This window comes from Plectropomus leopardus, chromosome 23 (genome assembly GCF_008729295.1).
Source record: "Plectropomus leopardus isolate mb chromosome 23, YSFRI_Pleo_2.0, whole genome shotgun sequence".
Classification (NCBI taxonomy): domain Eukaryota; kingdom Metazoa; phylum Chordata; class Actinopteri; order Perciformes; family Serranidae; genus Plectropomus; species Plectropomus leopardus.
This window is the reverse complement of record NC_056485.1, coordinates 15682672-15694228: the sequence shown is the minus strand read 5'-3', so window position 1 is coordinate 15694228 and position 11557 is coordinate 15682672. Positions and strand designations below refer to the sequence as shown.

At 39.0% G+C, this 11557-nt stretch overlaps 2 protein-coding genes across 2 annotated transcripts; both read left to right on the top strand.

Annotated features, from left to right (window-relative positions):
• The first annotated feature begins 2553 nt into the window (after nt 1–2553).
• Nucleotides 2554–7748, top strand: LOC121961950 (myeloid-associated differentiation marker homolog). The gene is made up of 2 exons (XM_042512081.1): nt 2554–2679; nt 5564–7748. Exon 2 carries the CDS (start codon nt 5680–5682, stop codon nt 6529–6531), a length of 852 nt encoding a protein of 283 aa, XP_042368015.1. The 5' UTR covers nt 2554–2679; nt 5564–5679; the 3' UTR covers nt 6532–7748.
• Nucleotides 7749–8372: 624 nt separating this feature from the next.
• LOC121961948 (GTPase IMAP family member 7-like) lies at nt 8373–10756 on the top strand. Its single transcript, XM_042512079.1, has 2 exons — nt 8373–8479; nt 8706–10756. Exons 1-2 carry the CDS (start codon nt 8473–8475, stop codon nt 9731–9733), a joined length of 1035 nt encoding a protein of 344 aa, XP_042368013.1. The 5' UTR covers nt 8373–8472; the 3' UTR covers nt 9734–10756.
• The last annotated feature ends 801 nt before the right edge of the window (nt 10757–11557 follow it).

Here is an 11557-nt window from a genome sequence, read left to right as displayed (position 1 = left end):
CCATACAAGCTAACCGTAATGTTTCTTAGTCATGTGGTCGCTTGGATAAAATCCAACATGAACGCGTAAAGTGAATTTAATATCAGCTATACTAGTGTGTTCGTGCCTAGCTAATGCTAATCACCCCATGCACAAAATAACGTACCTTAGTTTGATGAGTAAAAGGTTAATTACCGCACAACTTAGCCTCCAAGCTAACTGTACTTGTAATTTACATGCTAACTCACTGTAAACAACGACCAGCTAGCTAATTAGCAGATTACCCGGCATTAGCTACTTTTGCCGCTGGGCTTATAAAATTAAAACACCGGGCAAAATGAAAGGTGCTTCACGAAAATGAGTTGTAACCTATCTAATTTATCCGACTGGGGAATGATAACGACTATCTGAAGCGGCCTGCTGTGTCCAGCTAGCGTTAGCTTCCTGAAGTTAGCTCCACGGGAAGGCCGAGTTCAACCCGCGGCATTGCGTTGGTCCTAAGGCCGACCAAAAGCGCCGTGGGTTCGGCTTTCAGCTACGCCAATGAGTCGGTCCTTCGGAGGTAGCTAGCTAAGCAGCGATGTCTGCAAGATAAAAGGCCAGCATGGTTTTAACTGCATGCGGGTAGATGGATGTTGACGAAATGGTGGCAGTCCATGCAATTTCCAGCTCCAGAGTCCCGTTTTCCTGAAAATATTTCACTACAGCTGCACGTTAGCCAGTTAGCTAACGTTTGAGGGATTCCAGTAAAGCTCCACCTCAGGTCTATTTCCCCCAAAATAAGTCACAGTGGTAAAATCCGGATCACTCTCTCTCGTAGGCTTACTCTGCCAGAAGACTGGGAAGTTATCGCTGCATACATGTATTGCCTTTTTTTAAAATCACAGCTCTTGAAATGATGATCTCTGCTGTGTTGTTATGCTGCTACCTTGACTGTCTGCTGATCCACAACCATGTTCTCAATCAAACCGAGTGAAACGGCGCCCCCGTATGGATGGATCCCGGTACCGCAGGCGGTTTGCCCCATGGAGGCTGCAGTGAACTGGTCCATGGACGCATCAATGAACGGGCCTACTGGGCAATGGTCCGGCCTTCACCTGCAAAATGTCAATCATATTAACAAAACTGATCAGAAGGACCAGAAAGAAACATAAAATGACTTCAAAAAGTAGAAGAAGGAGATTCCAAATGACTACAAAGTAACATAAAATGACAACTAATAGACATAAAAAGCCCACAGATTTACAAAATTACTATAAGGAGATGCAAAGCAGCTACAAAAAAGATTCACAATGGCTTTAAGGAGATGCAAAATTACAACAGAGACTTTAAATGACTACAAAGCGACAACAAAAAAAACATAAGATGCTTTCAAATAGACCAAAAAAAGCACCAAAGGACACACAAAAAACCAAAAGAAATGTGAATTGACTACAGAAACACAGAGGCTCACAACGACAATGGGCCAAAGAGATACAAAACGACTAAACAGAGATGCAAAACAACTACAAAGCGACTTGAAACTACTAAAAATGAAAAAAAATCACAAAAAAGCACCAAAAGAGACACAAAAATGACAACAAAGATGTGAACTGATTGCAGCAACACAGAGACTCACGATAACAAAAAGTGGCCAAACAACCACAAAGAGACACAAAATGTCTATAAAGAGATGCAAAACAACTGCAAAGAGATTCAAAATGACCACAAAGTGACTCCAAATATCTATACAGAGACGCAAAGCAACTTTAAAAGGATTCAAAATGATTACAAAGAACTTCAGAATGACCACATTGACATGTATATATGTTTTTCTTGTCAGTATGGACATTATACACACTGTTAGCTGGGTATGATTCTATACAATTCAATCATTCAGTTAATTTAACTGACACCATGAGCACCAAAGTATACTATCAGTATATAACTGATAGTATAAAGAGAGACGGGGGAAAAAGAGAATGGTAGATGTAGAAGACTATTTTTAAAAAGCGAGGGGAAATTACATATTTTAAATATTTTACAAAATTATTTTGATTTTTAAGTTTTTTTCCAGGCAGTTTCTCACTTTGTATTTTTTTGTTTTACTTTCTTTTTTCCCCCTTTTAAAGTTTGTATGTGTGCATATTTTCAGATTTTTTATTTATTTATTTACTTTTTGCAGATTTCTTGTTAACTTCTGGGTCATTTCTTCTTTTGTTGCACATTACTTTCTTTCCATTAAAAAAAAACAAACAAAAAAAAACAATCACCTCGCCTTAGCTTCAAAGGGTTGATTGTATTTTTCATCTTTGCTGAGGAACACTTTTGAGTGCAAGGAATTAAAAGCCTATCCCAAATGTCCCAATTTGTTGAGTTCAATGATTTAAGCATATAATAGTCTGGGCTATTAATTGAAGGTTTACTGTATTTCACCGGAAGACTATTCCCATTTGCACTCAGGATCGCAGAATGATCGGAATCTGACACAGTCTCAGAGGACTATTTATTTAAATATAGGCTACGCAATATGAAACACTTGAGAGGAGGAATTGCGATGACCTTACTGAGGCTCAGATGGTTTCAACACTTTACCAAATATGGCCAGTGCGGGGCGTGGGATCCTCTCTGCAGTGAGGTATTGTTGGATGCGTCTCCAAATACGCACGCCGTTACGGGAACTTTAAGACAGAAAACATGAAACTCTGAGCCAGAAAATAGGTAAGAACAATTTTCTGATATGTTTTTCTTTCTAGAAGTTGTGTATAAGTTAGCAGCATTTTTAAAACCACGGTCTATTTTTGGAACAGTGAGAAAGAGCTGGGCGCGGTATGTCCGCTATTCGGGACGGAAAACCTCTTCATCACTCACCAAAAGCGCCAGTTCGGTTAGGTCGATTTTACGCTTAAAATCTACCTCCCCTGGTTTTATTATAATGTTTGCAGTATGGATTCTAGGATGTAAAAATAAGTGTTTTTAGTTTAAAGAAGCTGATCACATTCCCTCATTTCAAGCCAGTGTAAATGATCGACAGTAACTTTTAAAGAGATATACTTTTTAAGATATGCAATAAAAGCTATGAGGATCTTACGCATGATATGCATACTTTCTAACCAAAAGAGCAAACCAAAGCCTGGTTTCCTGTCAGCAGCAGGGCGTGAGGTAACACGTGCCACAACCACATCTCTCTCAGAACGTAGCAGATGTTTTTGTTTTTTTCCCCCCTCAGCTCAGGTATTAACCCTTTGAGACAACATGGCACGAGTTCTCTCAAAAACATGGAGAAAAAGTTGCAAGTCAAGAGCTGCAAGAAATATTTAGCCAGAAAAAGTGAAAGATGTAAAAGAAATCCAAAAATGGAAAGATAAGATTCTTCTCTGCCATGTAAATCTCCAAAACCAGAGAAAATTGGTTTGATTTCTTTCAAAAACATGGGAAAAAAGACATAATTAGGAACTTGGCAAGAGAACTACAAATTTAAAATGAATAAATAAATAAAAGTAACAATAAAATGATCTGAAAATTAACTGGGGGTATTATTAGATATTGGTAAAAATATATATTACAGAAAAAAGGGGAAAGTAGCACTTTCTTGAGGTATTTTTTAAACTTAATTTATTATTTTTAAAAATTATTTTCAGGTAATTTTCTTTTAACTTTCTTGCAATTTGTTTGTGCACTTACTTGTTAAGTTGCTTGTCGCTCTCATGTTTTTTGATAGGAATCAAGACAATTTGCTGGGTTGTCTTGGGCTAAAAACAAATTTCAGCAAATTTTCTTGTCAGTTTCTCCTAATGTATTGCAATTTGTGGGACATCTCTTGCCAAATTGCTCAGTGCCTTTTTAGCCATGTTTAAAAAAAAATAATAATCAAAACAATCTGCTCAGGTTTCAGAGGTTTAAGAGCATGTGAAATGCAGTACAAGAAATTGATGCCCCAGGTTTCAAAGGGGAAACCAACATTTCTCCCAATAATAAAAGTGGGTGCCCACGTGTTTTTAAACTCACACATTTCGCCAGAAATTTAAAGCTAATTGATTTGAGTTTCTGTTAAAGACGAGCTTTATTGTATTAACTGAGATCTGAGCTGTAAAGAGCTGTATTTCCAATACTAACCCCAGTCTTGATTCGTAAAGCGATTAAGTGCTCATTTGCTTTGTGTTGCCTGTGTGGCTTCCTGCCATTAGCTCTTCAGAGCTGCTTCCTGTGGACGAGCCTCATTAAACAGAACAGGAAGTGTTAAGTAGCAATTTCAGAGTTTGCATTGGCAGAACGTTTTTCTCCATGAACAATGCAGCTTGCAGCTTGGAGTAGCCCTTCTGGTTAAATGTAAAGATTAATGATCTGTAATCTATCCAGTGTTTGTTAGACATTGGAAATGCTCTTTAAGATTAATTAATTCTGCATATTTTTCACAAAATCTGGCATGCAGTCCCTGTGACAAAATGTGCATTGCCTCACTTTAACATATTCTGCAAATGCAAACATAATTGGTACAACGTGTAAGAGCATATGGAGGACAGAAGCTGCCAAAAAGAAAATCATAAATCATAAAAAAATTTTTTAAAAAATTTAGTTGAAATAGATTAAAATGCAAAACTAACTAAATAAATAAAAACGATGACAACAAATAAGTAGAATGGAAAACTAACTAGAAAAGTAAATAAAAGGGGCAGTTATTGCATATAATGTGCACATGTTCATGGCATATCCTTTAAAATTGGACATACTGCTCAAAACTTTGCACCTAAAAATGTTATAAATTACAGATAATTTTTCTTGTCACACTGGCTGATGAATTTATCGTCTCTGGTGCTGAATGTGCTCTTTTATGGCTGTAATATTTAGTGTGTGTATTTGTCCTTTTCTACTTTGAAGAAAATCTGACTTTTTAATCTGTTGCTCTTTCTTGCAAGAGATTTCAAAGGGACTATTTGATAAATAATATCCGTTCCAAGGGTCTAGATGGGGTCATATCTTGTACACATTAAAACTCTGAAGCAAAAAACAATAAAAAAAACCCAATAGTTTGGACACTAGAGGGTATCAAGATCCAACTGTTAAGTATTTCCTGACGTTAGAAACTGTACTTGAACTTCCGTTTTAGACTCAGGGACTTTCCAACTCCTTCAAGTTTAATCAGACAAAGTTCCACTTCCTGCCCTGCACAGGTCACAGCTCGAGCAGGTCTCTAACACATTCCTCAGTATTTTACACAACTTTAGTTTGAGTCTTGACATGTCGGTCTGAATCAGCAACTTACTGATGATGAATTTAGCAGCTCTGATATTGGAGTAACTCACCATTTGACATCAGAGTCCTGCCGAAACTCATTCATGAGTCAGAAGAGCACTTCCTGAATACATAAGGCTTTAAGAGACAAACATGCCTGTTGATAACATTAAAGGGGCAGTTCACCCCCGAATCAAATGAACAGCGGAATAAGTTTAAATCTCTTAATTAAAGAAATAAATAACCATGTTGTGTTTGTATTTTGCTGATGTACTGTACAACACTGCATCTGCATATTTCAAACTTACTTCATCTTCCCACCAAACTTTGCTTCAGTTTATTCTGACTGTTGGCTTCTTTAATTGTCTTCCAGAATATGTGACAAAGATTGACAAAGTGTGTGACGAGCAATCAACACATCTTCTCAGATAAACCCTCGCAGGACTACAGAAGCTAATTTCAACTGCCAAACCACTCTGATATCCCATCATGCCACTGATCGTGTTTCCCACCTCCCAGCTTCTATGGGTGCGTGTAGCTGCCTTGGTGTTCACCTGCGTGGCGTTCAGTCTCGCAGCACATGGAGGCTATCAACTCTACGGAGGCATGGCTGACTGGTGCATCTTCTGCTGGGCATTCAGCTTCGCCTGCACCCTGCTGGTGCTGCTGGTGGAGCAGTGCGGCCTCCAGGCCCGAGCTCCAGTGTCCTGGTCCAACTTCCCCATCACTATCGCCTGCTACGCCGCCCTCCTCTGCCTCTCTGCCTCTGTCATCTTCCCATTGTATTTCCTGAGGGGCCGGCAGTTCCGAAGCGAAGCTCGTGACTATCACATCGCCTCCACCGTCTTCTCCTGTCTGGCAACGGTGGCCTACATGGGGGAGGTGAGCCTGACGAAAGCGAGGCCAGGAGAGGTGGCGGGTTACATGGCAACAGCTCCAGGCCTGTTGAAGGTGTGCCAGACCTTTGTGGCTTGTATTATCTTCATCCTGGTCAGCAACCCCGTGTCGTATAACCACCATCCAGCTCTCAAGTGGTGCATGGCCGTGTACTGCATCTGCTTCATCCTCTCCATGGCCGTGGTGGTGCTGTGTGTGGGCGAGTGCACCGGCTATCTCCCCGTCCCCTTCTCCAAGTTCCTGTCAGCGTATGGGCTCCTGGCGGTTATCATGTACTTGACGGCTACAATCATCTGGCCCATATTTCAGTTCGATAAAAAGTACCAGTATGGAAACCAAAATTCGTCAAACCTGATCGCCGTGGCGGTGCTCACTGCCCTCAACTTCCTGCTTTACCTCGCTGACCTGGTCTACACTGCTAGACTGGTGTTTATCAGTGCCTGAGAAAAGAAAAATAACGAAGGGAGAGACATTGAATGACAAAGGATGGAAATAAAGATGATAAGTTTAGTGAAACGTTTGTTGACTTTCTGACAAAAAAACCCTGACTCTTCCCTTTTGGTGTGTAATAGTATAATTCTGTTGATACAATGAAAAAAATCCAAAATGCGCTTACATTGTGTACACACATGTTTATATATGCCCCAATATCTGCTATGCTTTACGCAGGATTTTACATATTTAAAATATGACAGATACAAAGTCAGTTGTTAATGCTATTAAAAATTTGAACAAGTCAACACACTGGAGCAGCAGAAGCATGGATGGATCACTGAACGGACCTACCAGGCACAGACCCAGCAGCCCAAAGTGTCAAGTGGCTGTTTGTGCCAAATTTGAAGAAAAAACCTCAAGATGTCCTTAAGCTATTGCATTCCTGAGAATACAACAGACACGGTCATAGTGTCCTTGACCTATGACCTGTGACCACCAAATTCCAATCAGTTCACTCTTAAATCTAAGTTGATGTCTGTGCCAAATTTTGAGAAATTCCCTCAAGGTCTTCCTGAGATATTATAATTATAAAAATGCGATGGAGTAGATCACAGTAAGTTTGACTTTTTACCACCAAATTCTGATCAATTCATAGTTGAGTGCAAGTGAACGTTTTTGCCAAATTTGAAGAAATTCCCTCAAGATTTTCTTGAGATATCACGTTAATGAGAATGAGACGGACGTGTATGGATGGAGGGATGGAAAGCCTGAAAACGTAATGCTTTCTGCCATGGCTATTGTCGGTGCAGAGGCATAAAGACCCAAAATGGCCTCAAAGACCACAAAAAAACACACAATTACTACAAAGACACACAAAATGGTCAAAACCCCCTTAAATTAGCTTAAAAAGACGGATTAAACGAGTAAGAGACACAAACAACAACAAAGAGACAAAACCACCACAAAGTGTGTGTGTCTTGTTCTTAAGTAGGAGAGGTGTTGGGGCCCCTTACATGTCTTTGACCAGGGGCCCATTGTCTCATAAGCTGCCCATAAGCAAAAGAAATGCTTTTCTTGAAGGGAGGAGAAATGTTATTTACTGTATCTGGGACTCACTTATGCTGTCCTTCTGTCTTGATAATAAATTATCAGTGTTAAAACGTGAAAGAATGTAATTTGAGCAAATCAAGTTTTTAGTTAAACCAATAAATATGTTTATTTTAAAACCTGTGATGGAATGTCGTATGTGCTGTGATTGTGATTACACAATGTGTTATGGCTCTCCTGATAAAGTTGCATGACTGTTGTTTCCTTTATCATTTCGTATTCAGTAAGGACATTAAATGGGCGTCAAAGATGAAATGAGGCGTTGCAGGTAACAGGAAATATAAAGATAAGAAAGAAGAAATTCTGAATCACAAGATTTTTAATGAAAAATGATATTTAAACCCAAAAGTAATTCCCAAAGTATACTTTACTTTATAGTTAAAATATATTCAACCAGGTAACCAGATCTGTGTCCTGATGAACCACTTTAGTTTTGGCCCCAAAGTCACTTCAGGTCTGCTCCTAAAATTCCCTTTTCATCGCCCCAACTGCCCCTCAGGTCTTAGCAGGTGGACTACTTATAATAAGTTCCTCTAGACTTACAGCTAAAGTAGTTATTGTTTGACAGATTAGAATATTTCCTCAAATTTATTGTTTGCATTTACAATTTCTGCTGCAGAATAAACACAGCCAAGAAGAATATTTTGTTTCACTGTATCTTGGACTGGAAATAGGCCAGAATTTTGTGACGTCTCTAAGGAATGTGGTAGAGCTACTGCTCGAACCTGTCGAGATTAAAAAAGAAAAAAAAAGTGGCTGAAACAGCAAACATATTCACACACGCACTGGCAGTCTTGTCGCCGTGAGAAACTGTTGCTCCACAGTAACTTCGTTTTTGACAACATGGACAGTAAGTCACTTTCTTTCAGTTATTTCTGTCAAGAGTGAAGACAGCTTACTGAAATTCAAATAATAGCTGCTTTGTTTTTTACGGTGCCTTTTTCCCCTCTATCTTCAAATTGTTGAACAGTGATTGTTTCTGTTGAAATACAGTAGATATTTTTCTATTGTGCTAATGAAAGTATAAGTTAAAGACAAAAAGTACAGTGTTGTTGATAGACATTACTCTTTCTCAGTGTCAAACACAAGGATTGTCATCTTGGGAAAAACTGGAGCTGGGAAAAGCAGCCTGGCAAACACCATATTTGGAGAAAAACACTTTGCAATCAACAACACTGCTAACTCGGGAACAACTGAATGTCAAGCAAAAACCAAATCTGTCAGTGGAAGGAGCATCACTCTGATTGACACCCCTGGTTTCTTTGACACGGACAAATCTGAGGAGGAGCTGAAGCCTGAAATATTGAGGTGTATCACAAGGTGCGCTCCTGGACCTCATGCTTTTCTCATTGTGCTAAAAGTGGACAAATTCACTGAGCAGGAGAAGGAACTCATCAGCAAAATAAATGAATACTTTTCTGAAGAGGTCTTCAAATATGCAACACTGGTCTTCACTAATGGTGAACAATTGCCTGAAGGAGAGAAAATTCAGGATTTTGTCCACAAGAATAAGTCTCTGAGTGATCTGGTGAAGAAGTGCGGAGGCCGCTGCCACGTCGTTGATAATAAATACTGGAAAGAGAGGTCAGAGTCTGAATACAGGAGCAACCGGTTCCAGGTGAAAGAGTTACTCAAGACTATACACAACACAATCCTGGCAAACAAAGGAGGCTGCTACACCAATGAGATGCTCCAAGCAGTGGAGGAGGCAATACAACAAGAGGAGCAGCATATTAGACAGTCAGGAGGAAACATGTTAGCGACAGAGATCAGAGAGCAGGCAAGGAACACAGTGTCTAAGAGGCTTTTGAACAAACTGGCAGGAATTGTAACAGGAGCATTGTTAGGAGGTTTTTTTGGTTGGAAACGAGGACGAGATTTAGCCCAACTGGGAAGATCAGTAGTAGCAGCAGGAGGAGGAACAGGAGAAGCAATTGGGAAGGTATTAGCCATACTCACAGTGATATCTACCACTCTAGTGGGAGCAGGTATGGGGGCGGTTAGAGGCAAAGAGGCAGCTGAAGGAGCACACACACCCTGGGAAGCAGCATCGAGGGCAGCAGCAGCCGTTACGACCAATGAAGTTTTGGGGATAAACCAATGACAGCCAATGTTACCAGAGAGTCAGAACCGTTGAGTTGTGACTCTGGAAGAGTAGGGAGAGAATGTATATTGAAAAAGTCAACCACTGAGTTGTTTATGTTTATTCATATCCAAAAACTTGTACTTCTTAGTTGATTCTAACTACTAAGTGTCTGTTTGATGCATTAAGTACACTAACTGTAATCTGTACAAATAAAAAATCATTTTAGCATCTTTTACACATGGGGTCATATCTAAAAAGTGGCCTGGAATCTGATTGGCCACCCCAGGTGCCACTAAATTATGATTGGCTATCTAACCTAGTTATTTTGAACTGTTTGAGAACTTAATATAATTTTCATTTATAGGCGCAATTCAGTCTGAGAGGTAGTAATGTGCCAGAATATTGTCTCATCTAATTTTTTTGTCACTTTAGTTTTGTTGGCACTTTTTTAACTTGCTATTGCATCTATTTTCGGGGGAACACTTTCTTTAATAAAGTTTGGAAGCTTTTTTTTTTTTACATTTGTGTGATGTCACTCTGTTGTGCGGTGATTGGTAGATCTATTTATCTTTTAAACTAAACTATATACAGGAATGTAAGAAACTGCAATGTTAAGAAAAAACAAAACAAAAACAAAAGTTGGTGAGGGTAGTGGGGATAAAAATGGTAAATTAAAGCTATGCCAGCGTGTGTGCCCGCAGCATTCATACTAAGTCAGTCCCCCACTTAGGCCGTCCAAAAAGAAGTCTGGACACACCACTGTAAACGCACAAGATCTTTAAAAATGTCAAACCAGTGTACACATTCATCATTCTTTTTTGTGCTAATGATTTATGAATTAATTTAACTTGAAATCCATCACTGCAATATTTTTTTGTGTCTGAAATATAACTGGGGTCTGAGTGGATATATTGATGTACAACATTATTTTGTAAGACTGGCCTTCTGATGCTTCTGTAAAAATAGTTGTGTTTCTTTGTGGATTGAAATGTATCACCAAGAGAAATATGAACAATCAATAAAGTGAAATTTATGAAAAAATGTCATCTGAGCAAATAGCAGATTTACTTTGTAAGGTAAAGCTGCCTCATCCCCACCACACACATTTTTTAAAACTGCATATCTCATTTTATTGGCCAATCTTAAACATTTTACTTTGGATCTTTTTAATTGTGCCTGTGGTTGTCTTTGATGCTGTGGTATAAGAACCATGTTATGTAGTATTTTCGGTGTATGTATTTGTCCCTTTCAATTTGGTCACGACTTCAGGTTTGTTTTTTTATTTGCTGTTCTTTCTTGTAAAAGAGATTTTGACACTAGAGGGCACCAGCATCAACCTGTTTAGGACACCCTGAAGTCAGTCATGTACAACGCACACCTGCGCCCTATACTGAGGGACTTTTTAACTCCTTTAAGTTTAAGCAGACAAAATTCCACTTTCTGTGTAAGTACCCGGCACAATGTCAGCTTTTCACTACACGCTCACCATGGCCAAAAGAATTCATGATAACAATATAATCCTGATATCTGTAAAAAAAATTTAAAAAAAAGAAATAATAAGAAGAAGAAGAGTCAAATCTAAATTATCCAGAGAGCATTCCTTTAAGAACAGATAAAAACAACCTCTTATTGTTAACCTAAATGTTATCAGGAAATGTTGTTTATATGGGTTAATATGTACAATATGTCTTTATACTTGTTTGAATTTACGGTTTCTGCTGCAGAGTTAACACAGCCAAGAAAACTGGAAAGAAAACCACATCTTGGACTGGGAGGAGGCCAAAATTGCTTGTGACGTCTCTGAGGAATGTGGCAGAGTCAGGATTTAAAAAAAAACAAACC